The 15,851-nt window shown below is 39.6% G+C and overlaps 2 protein-coding genes across 4 annotated transcripts in view; one reads left to right on the top strand and one right to left on the bottom strand.

Annotated features, from left to right (window-relative positions):
- Positions 1–794: 794 nt before the first annotated feature.
- On the top strand, positions 795–8,310 carry DNAJC19 (DnaJ heat shock protein family (Hsp40) member C19). The gene is made up of 6 exons (XM_019532777.1): positions 795–904; positions 1,021–1,068; positions 3,537–3,610; positions 4,728–4,801; positions 6,337–6,407; positions 7,694–8,310. Exons 2-6 carry the CDS (start codon positions 1,026–1,028, stop codon positions 7,762–7,764), a joined length of 333 nt encoding a protein of 110 aa, XP_019388322.1. The 5' UTR covers positions 795–904; positions 1,021–1,025; the 3' UTR covers positions 7,765–8,310.
- Positions 8,311–9,790: 1,480 nt separating this feature from the next.
- FXR1 (FMR1 autosomal homolog 1) overlaps positions 9,791–15,851 on the bottom strand; it is a 45,019-nt gene continuing 38,958 nt past the window's right edge. For 2 of the 3 annotated variants that reach the window (XM_019532774.1, XM_019532773.1), the window contains exons 14-16: positions 14,602–14,682; positions 12,288–12,379; positions 9,791–11,022 (exon numbers count right to left, since the gene is read on the bottom strand). In XM_019532774.1, the coding sequence (XP_019388319.1) occupies positions 10,852–11,022; positions 12,288–12,379; positions 14,602–14,682 (344 nt within the window). In that variant the 3' untranslated portion in view covers positions 9,791–10,851. The remainder of the gene's footprint in view (positions 11,023–12,287; positions 12,380–14,601; positions 14,683–15,851) is intronic. The other variant, XM_019532775.1, reaches the window with a different exon arrangement.

Raw genomic sequence — 15,851 nt, 5'->3', positions numbered from 1 at the left:
CTGGACATGGGCTTTCATGGTAAGTAGGGTTGGAAGGGACCTGAGCAGATCATCAAGAACGACCCCCTGCCATGGCAGGAAAGAAGAGTACTGGGGTCAAACGACCCCAGCAAAGTGATTATCAAGCCTTGTCTTAAAGCCCCCCAGGGTAGGAGCCAGCACCACTTCACTTGGAAGTTGGTTCCAGATCCTAGCCGCCCTGACAGTGAAGTAGTGCCTCCTTTCCTTGTCACACTATTGCATCTTCACTTGTTTGTTGTTCAGTTCCCCAAAAGCTGCATTATTCAAAATTACTGAATATCTGGGATGAGGATTGGCTAATCAAGACTAAACTGTTACATTCAGTTCTTGGTAGCATCTATGAAACATAACATGTTTCAGTTGATGTTTATAAAAAGCATGAAAGTGCTTGTGAAGAAGATAAAATATCACCCATAGTAGAAGTGGGAGAATTTAAGCAGACAAGATTTAAATGAATCGCCTGAAGTGATACAGTAAATCTGAGAGAGAAATGGAAATAGGATCCAGAAGTGTTCTGCTGTGACTGCATGCAACATAAAGCTATAAAAAGCTTTGAAACAGCAAACAGTTAAATGTATGCAAAATATAAATAGCTATAAAAGAAATTATGTAAAGTAGGTGGAGGTGGAGAGGTTTTATTTCCAGGAATTTTTTTCTCTAATGTTCCAATAACGTTAAAAAAAAGTCAGCCAAAGTGCATTAATGTTTTTAGTGCAGTGTGTATTTCTATAGATGGGGAGAATTTCCTGAAGCTTTTTATACCTGAGGTTAACAGCAATTGTTCTGTCTGTAGTTTGAACTGAAGGAAGAGGGACTTTATAAACTACTGCTTAATGTTTCCATTAATATTCAAGTAAACAGCAGAGTCCACAAGATTGAAGTGTAAGGTCTTCTAGTGAAGCTTAAATTCATTTGATCTATGTTTTAATTAGTCTGGTTTTAGAGATTACCATTTTTCCCCCATTTCTAATGACTACTTTTCCCCCCCGACCCAGGCTACTACTATGATAGCAGTTGGCCTGACACTAGCTGCTGCTGGATATGCAGGTTTGTGTCTAGTGCGAATACTAATATTGGATTGTACTTTTCATAGTTTGCTTCAATAATGATTAACTGTAAAATACACAAGCAGCATGAATCTGTGGGGTTAATATTTATTATTGGACGAACTGTATGGTTGGGATAGACAAGCTTTTGGGTATCACAGTATCCTTCCTCAGGTCCCTGGGAGAGAAGTAGGCATAGTAGAGCTCAGTAGCAGATGGAAGTGGAAAAAAGTTGCATAAAATTCAGTGTGTGAATGTCACACGCGCACACTGAATTTTATGCCAAAAACAGGATAAGAGAAATTTATGAGGTAGCCAATAGACAAGACAGCTGCAGCAAAAACCTGATAGTGGAAGATCTGGATTATTCAGGAGGGTCATTATCATCTATGAGGTACAGACATTAGCACAGTGTTTCCCAAACTTCTGATACCTGGGGTGCACTTTTCATCTAAACTAAAATCAGCATCTGCTTCACTCTAACAACTAGAAAGGGGGAGGGGTGTAATACCTTTTTTTTTTCTTTTTTTTTTTAAACACATTATCTACTCTATTCCTCTGCCAGAGGAAGTCATTCTGGTGCTGAAATGTACTGTTACAAAATTACACCAAATACATATTTAAGGAAAGGATTAGTTCCTATAGCAGTTGTTCTCAACCTTCTTAGTCATCATGCACCCCTCCATAACTCCTTTGAATGTCATAGCACCCTGACTGAAAAGCACCAAGCTAGATCTAAATTCAGAAAAGATCTGGAGGGGGTAATCTGTGGTGCTAGATCAATGGTTCAATTTAAGGGCAGTTGGGGCAGGACCCTACCCTCCCATACACTGCTCCTTCCACTGTCTGTCCCATCCTGACCCCCGGCCTGTATCTCATGCTGCTGAGGCTGCTCCTGCAGGGCCTCATGCAATGGCGGCCACCCCTGCGGCCCTTCCCCCAGTCCCAAGAACATGGGGAGTGTGGAAGGGATAAGCCAGGTTACAAAGTGTGGTTCTGTCTGTGCATCTGCCCGTGCATCTGCCCCTTTATAGTAGCAGAGTATGCTGCTGGGATTGTGAGGGTGGGAGGTCACAGGAGCTGTCTGGGGGCAGGGGAAAGCTGCAGTCTGCTGAAAAGCAGCCCTGCAGTAGCTGGTAGGACTGCAAAGCTTTGGTAGCCAATTTGATTTGGAGGAGATTGGGCCTGATTTGGCTTCCGAATCTCCGAATCACATCGGGAGACCAATTAAAAAGTCTGAATCAAATCGAAAGCCTACAAATCAATTTGAAAAAGATTTGGCCATAGACTAAATAGGTAGCAGTCCTCACCACACTGGACACAGCTGCCTCCAGCTGGTAACTCTGTTTCCGGGGGCGGGGGGGGGACAGACAACAATGACAATGCAGTGGCTTGGCTAGAACAAGCTGCGGCGTGGGAGTGGGGGCTCTGCCCAGCTGCTGCTTGCCCCCTTCTGCCCAGAGCAAGCTGTGCCTGCATCATGCCCAGCTAGGGCAGAGGGGGCACAATGCAGGTACAGCTTGCTCTGGGCAGAAGGGGGCAAAACGACACCAGGGCAGAGCCCCTACTCCCACCACTGTCACATCCCATGCTCCCCCATGACCCCCCAGGTTGTCCCAGCCCCAATCCCTTCCTCCCCTACACCCCCTCCCTTCCCCCCACCACAACAGCAGGAGGCAACTGTGTCCAGCATCTTGAGGACTGCTATCTATCTGTTTAGTCTATGGCCAGGTTTCCAAAGCAGCACCGAATCTTCAGATTAGATTCAGCCAAATCGAATTGGAACAGCGATTCGAATCTCCAAATCAAATCATTGTCCCTCTGAATCCAAAGCGATTACTTGCCACTTCGCACAGGCCTACATTGTACCAGGAAGGAGAGCATTTACCCCCTCACAAAGGGATCTTACGGCAAACCTGTCACAACACAACCTTTGGGAATCGCTGGATTACCAAGTGTCAGGTGGATTATAGATTCGAGGATGTGTGTATGATCCATAGATTCCATGGCTTTGTTGTGGGGAGTATTGATTGTGACAGTAGAGATGAGTTGAGAGGTCTTCTTTCATTAAGGCAGGCTTGGGCAGCAGGGAGTTCTGATGAGTTGGGCAAGATTAGGAACCTGTTTGAAGACCAGGACAAGGGGAGCTGGGAATATTTCTCTTAAGGCCTGGTCCTTTTCAAGTATAGACTAGAATTGTTTGATCCTTCTTACCAGTTAAAACGTGGGATGGTAGGTGACAACCACAGATTTAATAGACCGTATCAGTTTAGTAGCCAATACAGTACTTAAGTCTTTTTGGGGTACATAAAGGAACAGACTACAGAAAAATGTTAAACTCTCATCTTTTAGATCAGAAATAGTTTTGTTACTCATCCTAATCTAAAAGTAAAACTGTTGTACTGAAATTCTAAGTTTTCATTAAAATACTGCTTTAGTCGAGTTCAATATGAAGTCACTTTCTTTAAGGTCGTTATGTGTTAAAAGTTATGAAGCTAATGCAGCCACAAGTAAATGAAGCTATTCAGACACTGCCAAAATCTGTAAGTGCCTTAATCCTTTTTCCCCTCAATATATTACTTACTGTTATTACTTATTGTTTGTAAGTAGCTTTATTTGTTCCCTAGTTTAAAAATGCTCTTGTATAAATACAGAACATCCTTTTTCTCCATACCACTATTATATTATTAGTGAGAGTGCAGAAGGCATACATCCAAAATCGGAGAAACTGTCACTTATCTCACTAATTCTGAAACAAGTTGCAAACAGCAACGGGACAGATTTTCCACCACACAGTCAAAAAAAACAAACTTCAACTTTCTTTGAATCTCATAACAGCAGTTGTTAAGAAGCTCCATTGTACCCTTTTAGATTGGAAAGCGCTGTCAGTAGGGCTTTGCGAAACACCATTGTTTCATTTCCATGGCTGTTTCACCAATTCGAAGGGACAATATTTCGTTCCATTCCGAAGCACTGTCCCATTTCATTGAAAATGTTTTGACTGGTTTCGACGTTTCTCCCATAGGCTATAATGGGGAATCATGAAAATGCCTAAAATACTGTCATTTCTTGCCTGATTCCGATGCAAGTTGCAGGGATGGTAGCCCTTTCTGAGGGCACAAAGCCTGCCAAGTCTCAAGGAGATAGGTGCAGAGGTTTCTCAGAAACTGCATCTCAAAGTCTTGAAAGCAAAATTTGTGACTCCTCCTGGGGGTGCAGTCCCCTGGGTCTACATCAGATGACAGGAGCCTACCACTGCCGCCTGGGACTGGTGCTGGGCACAGCCCGTGCCTGGCACCAGGCTCCATAGAGCTCAGCCCAGCCCTGCTCTGCCTGCCTCTGCAGCCCCATGGAGCTCAGCCCGGCAGCAGGAGGCAGGGATAGCCAGGGCTGCACTCCCCTCCAGGCTGAGCTACACGGGGCTGTGGAGCCACTCAAAACGTTTTGAGAGCCCTCATTTAGTTTTGAAGCTGTTTCGATGCTTTTTGTTTAGTTTTGATTTTGCTGCTTCAAGCTCAAAACAGCTTCGAAACTAAACAGTGAAACTTCATACAGCCCTGTCAGTATAGAAATAGTAGCAACTTTGTCTCTCCCCCTTCCCACAAGGTTTAGTTAACATTATTTGTCTGAATTTTCTTATTAACATATTTACCATTTCAGACCTTCGGTTATTACAGAGGAGGATTTGATCCTAAAATGACCAAACGGGAAGCAGCTTTAATATTAGGAGTGAGGTAAAGTCATTTCTTTAAAAAGTGTGGAATGCAAGGGGGACTACAATTGTCATGTGTGTCTGGCTTTGAAAAATACAGGGTCTTCCAAGCTCCCATTGACTTCAGCTGGAGTTGTAGGTCCCTCAATGTATGTAATTTATGTATTCAGAAACTGTTTTTACTTGGTGCTGTCCACAAGATTGTCTGCTAAGTTTAATGTTGCATATATTAGTAGCATTTGTTGTGCTGCACAGAGGAATCCTTTCTTTTTAAAAGCCACTCCCAATTAGGAATGCAGTAGTCAACCACTTTTTTTTTTGCATTGAACTTGCTTGAAAAAGCAGTTAGAAATCTTTTTTGTGAACAGTCTTAATAAAAATGCATGAAGAACTATTTTTCTGCACATGAACACTTAAGACCAAGAACTGAAACCACAGAGACTTTAGACAGCATGGTGCCAAAATATTAGGCACTGCAATGATCAATGTTACAAAGCCTAAGAAACTTGGGATTTAAGTTATAAGGCCCCAAAGCCTAAATTTGCAATGGCAGATAAGCACCTATATACACGCCGACCATCTGAGCTTTTGGAAAGTAAACATGGTTGAATTTTTAGAGGTCTAGGTCAGCAGTTCCCAAACGCTGACAAACTGTGCACCACCAATTTAAAGTTATATGATCTTAAGTACCCCCAGCAATTTTTTCAGTTCAACCTTACCTACTACCAGCAAATTTGTCATATAAGGTCATTATAATAAATCTGTTAATGCATACCACAGGTGGTACCCATACCACAGACTAGGAACTGCTGGTCTAACTCACTAAGATGCTTTGAAAATTTGCACTTGATCCTTACTTGCTCCTGTTTCCTCTCCAAATGTCTTGGTATTCCCAGAGGCATTATGCCTTTGGGGTGTTTTTTGTTTGTTTATTTATTTATTTATTTTACAGACTTACTGTTTCTTATTTATACTGTAGAACACAGATGCCCCATCAGAGATGGGACCCTCATTTTTCTCACATATGAGAAGCGAAGGCTGCTCCCCATTTCCCTCTATAAATATTGCCTACACAGAAGGAAAATGAAAGATGGTACATTTTATGGAGGGAGTCACAGAAACAGGCTGCTACAAACTGTGGGTGCAAACACCTAAAAATTATGTTTTGAAAAGCTTGCTGTCAAGGACTGTAGTGCAACTCTCTCTAAAATTGCATCTCATTAAAGTCCTGTAAAAATTACCTATTGGAATGAAGGTTTTTCTTACATCACTGAACTTCCATGAAAAGTTTGTGTTTGTTTGGAAACATCTGCACTGCAAACTGGCTACGATCAATAAACTGAGGATGCCATATAAACTAAAATTGTGAGGTGAAACAGTTACCCTAAACACCAGTAGAGGGAAAAAGTGGGCATGTGAAGGAGAAAAGTCTTTTCAAATTTCTTAACAGTTACTATATAAAAATATTGTTTCCTAGTTCTGAGGACCCTTATGCAATATTTTCAGGAAAGTTCCTTCGATGTAGCTCACTTAAGTCTCTTTCTCCCTTTTACCTAGTCCTACAGCCAATAAAAGTAAAATAAGGGAAGCTCATAGACGGATCATGCTTTTGAATCATCCAGATAAAGGTAAGCAGAATTAGTGTTCTCTCTGGTGTATTTTTAGGTGAAACTTTGGAACTCAATAAAACAAAAATAGGACTTGTATACACATTGTTTATGCGCAACAAATGACTTGAATCTCTTAATTTCAGGGTAGCCTTTCTCCCCATTTTAACACTTGCAGATTAGTAGATACATTCAACCACCTCAAATTTTTTTGTTACTTGCTATATCTTTTTTGCAGATAAAGTGAGAGCATTGAATTGATCCATCATCAAATGACTAAAAAATCCCTTTACTTTTAAATGAAAGCTGGTGTAGTGTGTGGAACTCCTCATAGGGTCTGTGGTTATCCTCCATGATCTGTGACTGCAGAACTGGTCCTTTATAACAGTCAGCAAGAACAAAAAACTATGCTGTAGTGACAATTGTGTCATAAGGGAACAGATACTATACAGTAAGCAGATGCCCAACTTTAAGCATATAGGTTATTTGCTGTTAAGCACAGCAGTTCAACTCATTGAAGTCAATATAGTAAGTCACGCGCATTAGTACTTGTCAAGTTGAGGCATTTAGAGTGACCTTAGAACTTCCCCTTCCCTTGTTCCCCCCCTGCTTCTTGGCCCTCAAAACTGGTCTTCAGGACATATTTCCATAGAAACCTTTTAACAGAGGCAAATTCAGGTGCTCTCTATTGGGCACAGTGTCCACTCCAGTGAATATGTTCCATATGTCATAATACTGCCTGTTGTAATTCGGGACTAAAGCAAAGGATGCTGACCAAAGGACACCATGTCTTATGGTCAGAATATTGTTCCAGTTATAGATTGCCCAACTGGGAAGATGATATACTTTCATCTAAAATCAGTTACACTACAGCATAGTTTAATTGGCTATGTAAATATTTAACCAATACAGGAAACTTGGGTCTGGCAAAGACCCATATGCTTGGCATTTCCTGTGGTAATATCTATTTTAAAAAAAAAAAAAAGATAGTGCTGCACACCCTCAACCACAGTGATGACCAGTTCAGCTTGATAAAATAAATGTACCACAGAGAAGAATTTCTGTTGAGGGGAGTAAGCTAAACAAGAAATATGAGTATTTGTCTACATAAGATACTGTTCTGGAATTGCTACACTTATGAAAAGTCATCAAGGTATTTTATTGCTTCGGTGTAAGTGCACCTCATGAAATGTTTAAGAGTGTTTAAAGATTTTTTTTTTTTTTTTTTATAGTCTCCGAGTCTCAGGTGGGCAATAAAGTGGTAAAGGAGAACAGATTGTGACACAAGATACTTTTGTTTCCTTTAGGTGGTTCTCCATATGTGGCAGCCAAAATCAATGAAGCTAAAGATTTACTGGATAGCCAAGCTAAAAAATGAATGTGAACATTTGGCTTTAAATCAGTGGTTTAGTTCATGTGTTTTGATCAGTGATCCCAGAAGGGCTGCGATGCCAATCTTTTTTATTTGATACAAATGGTACTTGAAGTGAATTCAGGGAACTTCTTCCCTAACCCTCAAGCTTAGACATAGTTACTGTGAGTGGGGAGGGGCTGTGCTTTACAGTCTGTAATATGTTCATTGCTAAACTCTAACCCCATGTCTACCACTGAATGCCTTTCTCATTATACGAGAGGGAAAATACAGTCATTTGATCTGGCTAATTCTTATTCTTGTGTAGGAGATCTAAACAGCCTGAGGCCATGTTGAGCTAATTTCCAGTTTACCCAGGAACATTTGTTTAAAACTCATGCTGCTATGATTTACTATGCCAAAGTTAGCTAGATGATACTAATGAAAGAAAAGGCAGGGTTGAAACAGCCTGTTCTTGGAGAACAGCAGTGGGGTTTATTTGTACAGTAAAAAGTATCTAGAAATGCTTATGGTTTTTTTTAATTCAACAAATAAAAGTGATTGAGAAATGAATGTACAGAAGTGTCTTAACTTGCAATACCTGACATAGTCGCTCAGTGTTTTGTTTGCCACTTGTCTCTAAATATTTTTACTAATTCCTGCACTGATTGTCGTTATTTAATTCATATAACAAGCCTATACTATAAATCCTAATAATATAAGATCACCCTATTATGAAATTATCTTGAGTGCTCTACCTTGTACTTTTTATTTTAAAAGTACAACTTCCATTTGTAATAAGAGATAGAAAGCAGGGAATTTAGTTGCAGAAGCCTTCTAAATCTTTGAGTTAGGTTATAAATTAGCCAAAGCTACAAGGAGCCACATACACATGAAGATTTTATTTTTAATTTAAATATTCATAAGTTCTGCACCTACCCAAAATTTATACCTGCCTTCCCAATGTAGTACAAATGCTGCTCAGGCCTATAGCATTTATGCAATATACTGTTTGTAGGAAGAATAGTGTAGTCGGTAGACCAGACTAACTGAAAAATGCTTGTGTTTTGACTAGTCCGAGTAACTTTGCATCTTTTCTGTGGGCCTGTAGGACTTTGCCTGTGTGCTTCTCTATATGCACAGTTGCAGTACAACAGAAGAGTTGCTAGTCGGAAAGTCTGTTCTTTTAAGAAAGGAGGATTAATGAAAGATAGAAAAACAGACATTAGAACATTTAACAAAATACAGAAAGAACAGAGGTAACGGGAGCAGAAACACCATAATACAGCAGTTAAATTGAACTAGGAAATGCCTAGACAAACAAACTTTAAAAATTAGCAGGTCTAAAAGATGAGCCCTAGTAAAGCAACAGAATGAATAAGTTGACTTGACAGCCATTACCTGTCTACTCCTCCCTCACCTCACCAAGGATCCCTTTTTCCTAGAGGTCTCATTGTCAAAAATCCTTTTAGTGACTAAGAGTTGCTCAAAAAGCTGATTCACTTAAGTTTTAATTTCCTCCTGAGTCCAAACTGTCAAATCTTGACAGTTCTTTCCCCAGAACAGCCTGTCTTTTTGACTGAAACCTACCCAAGTTGCAATTTTATCGCTTCCGTTTCCTATTTCAGCTCTTTTCTAGCTACAACAAATGCAAAAGTTAAATAATTTGTCCCCTGCTGCTCAGAGCATCATACCTGATTTGGTGAGGATGAGGCTGTACTTTGTTCTTGGAGACCTCTGCTTTGGTTTCGTCCTGCATCCCTCTTCTCCCCTTTCAAGTGATGTCCCCATGACTTCTTCACTTCTCCAACCTTCTTTTTTAGCCCATGTCTATGTTGCTTACAAGCCTGAAAGGAACTACCATTAGTGTACCAGACTTTTACCCTCATTACATGTCTACAAAGGTGAACTGTCAATAATCCCATGCATGTTTAAAAAAAAAAAATGAAGTGAGATTTACCACCTCCCCCGTTTGAAGTTTTGTTTTGTTTTTTTTAATAAGAACTGAGATAAAAACTAAATTTAAAGTGCATTAAACACTTTAAGACTCCAGTGTATAAACGGCAAATTTAATATGTTAATTTGCTGTAGACAAATCCTACAAGGCAGCCAAAGGTTCAGCTCAACCAGCTAATGAGCTGAGGTCAATTGTCAAATTACAGCATTAATTCTTTGAAAATCCTGAGATATTTCTGATGAAAAACAGTCAACAGATGGAAGATCAAAGTTTATTTTTTTTGTTTTGTTTTTTTTTTGTTTTTTTTCTGTGGGTTTCTTTTTTTCTTTTTTTTACTACTGGCATACAAAAACATATTGCACATCAAACAACCAAAACAAAAATAAAAATACTCTACTGAGGACTAACATATGTAGTTTATACAGAATAAACTTTCTGGAAATTGATCTTTTCAGTAGTTAAGGTTATGTCTTTATGGACATGACTAATTCAGCTTAGTGTTAACTAAAGCTATGTTTGATTTTTAAATACTGTACAGTTTAATAAATAAATCAAACAAAGCCTCAATGTAGAACAGTCACTGCCAATGTCACTGCCAAAATCCCTGCAGATAATGAGAATTTAACAAATGTATTCCAGTGGTCTGCAGATTTTTCTTCTACATACAGCATTTAAAAAACATGTATTAAAACAGACCAGTTTCCAGACTAAACTAATGGAGAAATTACAATTCAGTGCAAAATATTTTAAACTGCATTTCTTTCTAGTATTCCTCAGGTGAAGAAGTGGTTGCATATTATTAAAAATGTAACAAAAGCAGCTAATGCTTTCATAAAGAATATCAAGTTAGGGATCCCCCCACATCTCTGCCATATTTTGAAAACAAAATAACATTTCCTATAGCCAGCAAGTTTTTGTTTATTTAAATGTTACATATACTATCTCAAGGCACATCTGATGATATATTTATAACACAGTAGGTGTCAAAGTATGTTTAACATATGATTTCTTCAGGATCCCTCCCCTTTCTGTATTCCAAAATGGAGGAACTGAAAGTGCGGTGTCAAGACTGGCGATCCATATTCTATCTTTGGCAAGCTTATACAAGCACTATTGTAAAATGTAATGTAAAAGAACTGTAAACTAGGAACTTCAGTTTATGAAACACCATTCAGCACTGCTTCTTCCTGATTATTTCCATCTTCTTGTACAGTACTTTTCGTTTCTTCAGGATTAGGCTGCGGTTTAGAAGGTTCATCCCCAGAAGCCCCAGCTGGTCCATTTATTGCCTTTTCAGAAGGGCCATGTTCTTCAATCACATCTTTTGCCTTTCAAAGAAAAAACATTTTTAAGCACTAGATACAGCAGCATAGGGAACTCACGAGACGGACTGAGCGATCCCTGTGCAACAGACTCACTGCAAGTTGAACCAGGACTGGAGTTCTACCATCTCTGGCTTGGACAGGCTCCCTAATAGGAACTGCTGTAGTGTATCCAACCAGTGCAGTTCTCTAATCCAGTAACCGCTCGCCAATAGGGAGCCGTACCAGAAAAAGAAGGTGCAAGCAAATGATGGGGAAAAATCTAGCCCCTAGAAAGTTTCCTTCTAAATTCCAGTAATGTGAAAGGTTAACTTAAGATCCTGGAGGTTTCATATCCTTTCCAAAGCAAGAGTAACTGAATGTTCTTATTGTCTACCTATAAAGATAAAACTCCTTTTCAAATCCTGTGAAATTCCTCACCTTGTCAATACTTTATGGCAAGGGTCTCTACCGTATAAAAGTTCCCTGTAGTTAGTTGTGATTTTGCCACTTTTAATACCGCTGAATGCCCCCTCTTGTTGCTGTAGAAAGGTGGAATGCTTGCCCATCTCCCACCTGCACCTGTGGTGGACCAATTCATGGCCCCGTAGGCCGGATCCAGGGCAGGGTTGGCACACAGAGTAAAGGTGCAATCCAGCCCAACCCTGCCCACCAGATCTGGCTCCTGAGTGACAAGGCATGCTGGTGTGATCTGGTGCAGCAGAGCACATCATCTAACCCTCAGGGTTCCCCACAGGTCTGGAAATGGGACAATGGGGGAGCAGTGGCAACATTAAATGCCATGGCTCTGGAAGCTCTTTAAATTGATGCTTCCACTGCCGCCCTGTAAATTGCCAAACCCATGGGCAACCCTGTGGGCTGGATTTGGCCCACAGGCCAGAGGGTTAACACTGATTTGTACCATCCACTTTAACTCCTGTAGGCTTGGGCAACTACCTCCATTTCCCATTTTTATATAAACAGGAACATTCCCCACCCCCCCCGGGGAGCCAGGTAATTAGTACTGATGGAGTGCTTTTGAGTGTGATAGGGGTGGGCAAGTTAAACTTGGTGTAGTAAAGTGTGGGAATTAAGCTTTAAAAAGAAAGTTTGTTGTAATGCAGTAAGAGATGAACATCAACTGGTACACACCCTCAGCAACCTTCACTTGCCATGTTACACAGCTGCCTGTCTACACAAGGTAAGGGTGAGAGACTGGGCATTCCAACACGAACTTCGCACAGTGGAGAAGGCACACAGAGCAGCAATTAAGTTTCTTCTTTTTCTCTTACCATTTCTTTCTTGTTTTTGGGCAGCATCTCTTTTGGGGAGTTCCTCTGTCTACTCTGAGATTCAGCTCGTGATATATAATCAGCTACTGTGACTGTTTAAGAAAAGAAAAGTTACATCAAAAATAGTTTTTCAAATCACCTAACATTTTAAAGCAACCTAATTTGTTATATTTTGGGGCAATTCTCTGCTTTATTTAGGGTCTGTAGTTAGGAAATACCTCTTTTTTGTGAAACCCTCTTTATACTTCTGGATACTCAAGCTTATAAGTATCTCTGTGTATAATATTAATTCTGTAGTAAGGATCAACTTCTGTCCTTCACTGACATCATTCAGCTTCTGTTAGTATCAGTGGTAGCTGAGCACACATCTGCATACTGAATGTAGCCTTAAACTACCAGGGTCAAAAGTACTTCTAGTCTGAGATAACACACAACAGGTTAATCTGAAAAGAACATTCTACTAGGAGGGTCTCATTAGCAGATAAGATACTTTGGACTGGCAAGCTCTTGGAGGCAGTGAAACTTCAGTAAAAAAAAAAAAATTTCTGGAAACCGAGGAGGGCACCTACCACTCTATTTAAACAGTAATGAAATTTCACACAAGGGTATCCCACCACTGGGATACTGGGGATATAAAAACTACTAGAACAGATGTTTGAATAAGAAAGTAGTGTTCAAATCTGTTTTTATGGGGATTCCCTGAACTAAATTCCATTTTTTTTTATCCGATCTTGCAGTTCAAGTGATGAACCTAAAAGAAGATATAGATTTTGCCAGCTATGTGTTGAATAATATGATCAATAAGTAATTATATCTAGCATTTGACAAGCTATTTTGATATTTTGATAAAATGATACAAAGCTGATAAAAAGGGCCCAAAGCAGAATATATGGCAGGGTCCAAAGTACCCACCACAGGGTTGCCATCTTGTAGCACAGGGTCTTTATGGAAAAGCTAGCTCTGGGCCATGACTCTGGAAAAGTCTTTCTATATTTTGCTTTCTAAAAGCAAGGAATATCTTGTTTGAGGGATGTAAGATATATATGCATTCTATGAGTAAAGTATAAAACTACATTATTACTTTCTTAGCCAAAACCTGCTACTTCCCTCCCCTTTGTTTTATTTAAAATTATTTATTTGAACTAAAGTTCATTCTGAACAATAGTGGCAACAAACTACCCTATTCAAATTCTGAAAGATGGGAGAGAAATCAAATTGATTGAAAACAGGATTTCAGGGGAGTTTGGGGCAATGGGGGGCGTTAAAGCATTTATTCAGTTGAAGGGATATGCTATTCATAGCATTTTTATGGATGATTAAAAATCTTATACTTAGGGTTTATAGTTCCCTTTTATAAATATAAAAGACATCTCATTTTAAACAAGTTTTGTCCTTGTTTCTAAGCAATGAGGACTGCTCAGATGTACTGGGCTGTCTGCCTTTGTTCCAAAGAGCAGTACAATATGTTTTGGGAAAAAGTTGTGTAGAAAAAAAAAAAAAGCTTGATCCTTAAAAAACAGGTAAAATGAGAACAAACTTGGGTCTAATTGTGAGCTTAACAGTCTGAAAAGCATCCATTAATAAAGAGATCCTGTGTATATAGCATCATATGCAATGATGAGTTTTCTAGAATAGGTAGTCTAATAAAGATGAATTGCCTTTTCCAATATTTGAAGTGTTAGTACACACAAAAGAAATGCATCAAGCCACAACACTAAAAAAATGGAAACATGCAATTTCATTTAAAATTTCAATACATGGATGATTTATGATGCCCATAAAAGCGAGGGACTGATGGCGTTGCTTAATACAGGCATGTAAGGCAGGCAGACACCATGTCACACTGCTTTGCACTGCAGAGTCTATACTGCTAGTCCCTGTCTTCTGCCTTTCCAGTAAAGACAGCCAATAGTGAAAAATTGTTTGAAACTATTTGGTCATGTCACTAAGTGCAGGTGCACAGGCATGGGTAAATACAGAACATGACCCAGTTGCATACATGGACTTGATCCTAAACCATTGAAGTCAATGGCACTGACTTTAATGGCAGCTGGATCAGAAACAAACTGTCTTCTTCCAAGTGAAAATTAAAATTAAAGACAATACAAATTAGTTTCATTAGACAGGTTATAAATTAAACATGTTCTCTTGTGGTAAGAATAGCCTTTGTCTTGTAGATAGTAGTCTTATTAGTTATGCAGTAACCCTTATTTTTGTAATGCAGCTATATGTATCTAGATATACATAAACAGCAGACACATAACATTCTTTCATGCTTGTGACCCGAAGTTACCCAAAGCTTCACTCAGGTTACCTGGCTGTCTATCTTCTGCCTGACCCCTGAAGCGACGCCTGCGGCTACGATTGCGTCGCTGGGGTTTTTTGTCACTATCATCTGCAATTGCAAAGTTTACCATGAACTATTTCTGAAGAGAAAACTTTTTTCTTTAGCAGTTTAAGGATGGGGTATTTAGATTTACTTTTGCTAGCATGGAAGATGAAATAAAACATTACGAAACTAGATGGAATTTTGAATTGGAAGCATTCGAAATTGATTATGCAAAATCCTACGCAGTTTGGTATTGATTCAGTAATAAAACACCTAAACACATGCTTAACTCTAAGCACAAATAAGTTTGCTTTACTGAATCAAGGCCCATGTGGATTCTGATCATATAATCAATCAAATATTAAAAACTCTTCCTAGAATATAAAGGAGTCGATCATTAGGCTTGTGTCACTGATCGGTATTACAACTTTATTTACCTGTTATCACCTAAAATAGGTAATTCTTCAATAGGTTACTTTACTTCTGATCCCAGTTGGGCTAAGTACAGACAGTCAAACAGCCTGAGGCTGAATCAATTCAACCTTCACAGCTGAGTCTAAGCTGTGTAGATTGAACCAATAAAGCAAGTGAACAGAAATTCACTTTTGAGTTTAAAAAATGCAGCCAGCTGCTTGCAGTGGCCCAGGTCAGAAGCTGGGGAGTGCTAGAGCACGTCTCCCTGCTCGGATGGAGCAGACAGCTTGGGCCAAAGATAGCCTGCCCACCCTGCAAGGGGGGTTTGCAGGGGAGGTACAAAGCATCCTGGGATGCTGGGGGACTGGGAGTTCAACTTGAATCTGGAAGGGATCTGGGACAGAAGTTCAATAAACCAATTTAACCTAAATCAGATAAAAGTTTGATACTACACTCATTCAGGTTCATCTTAAATGAGTTTTGTCCATTTTGAAAGCAGTGTATGCACACTGAACTTCTGTTGTGTTACAGATTTAGACAGGTTTCCAATCACTTGTACCGGTGTCATTTCTGTCCCTAGACTTGGGGTTCTCCCAAGTTTCCACGAAGTAGCCCTACTCAAGAAAACATGCTAAAATAATCCCATTGTTTCCAGTGGGATTAAGGGAAAGTATTTAAACACAAAGTGAATAGAAATGGATTTAAAAGATTATTTAAGAGCTTTTCTAATTGAGACCCAAGAGCTAAAAAAAGTAGCAGGGTGTTCCAAGAAAATGAAGAGTGCCCCTTTCCTCTAATCAACCTCAGACAAGTACAAAGGG

Source organism: Crocodylus porosus, unplaced genomic scaffold (genome assembly GCF_001723895.1).
Source record: "Crocodylus porosus isolate Cpor-Errol unplaced genomic scaffold, CroPor_comp1, whole genome shotgun sequence".
Taxonomy (NCBI): domain Eukaryota; kingdom Metazoa; phylum Chordata; order Crocodylia; family Crocodylidae; genus Crocodylus; species Crocodylus porosus.
This window is presented reverse-complemented; position numbering and strand designations above follow the sequence as displayed.

What these genes read in the sequence shown, in the direction of transcription:
- DNAJC19 (XM_019532777.1), top strand. Translation starts at nt 1,026, where the DNA reads ATGATAGCAGTTGGCCTGACACTAGCTGCTGCTGGATATGCAG. An exon ending in TTCAGACACTGCCAAAATCT is followed by an intron (nt 3,611 to 4,727) that starts GTAAGTGCCTTA and finishes TTACCATTTCAG; the next exon opens with ACCTTCGGTTATTACAGAGG. An exon ending in GCTTTAATATTAGGAGTGAG is followed by an intron (nt 4,802 to 6,336) that starts GTAAAGTCATTT and finishes CCTTTTACCTAG; the next exon opens with TCCTACAGCCAATAAAAGTA.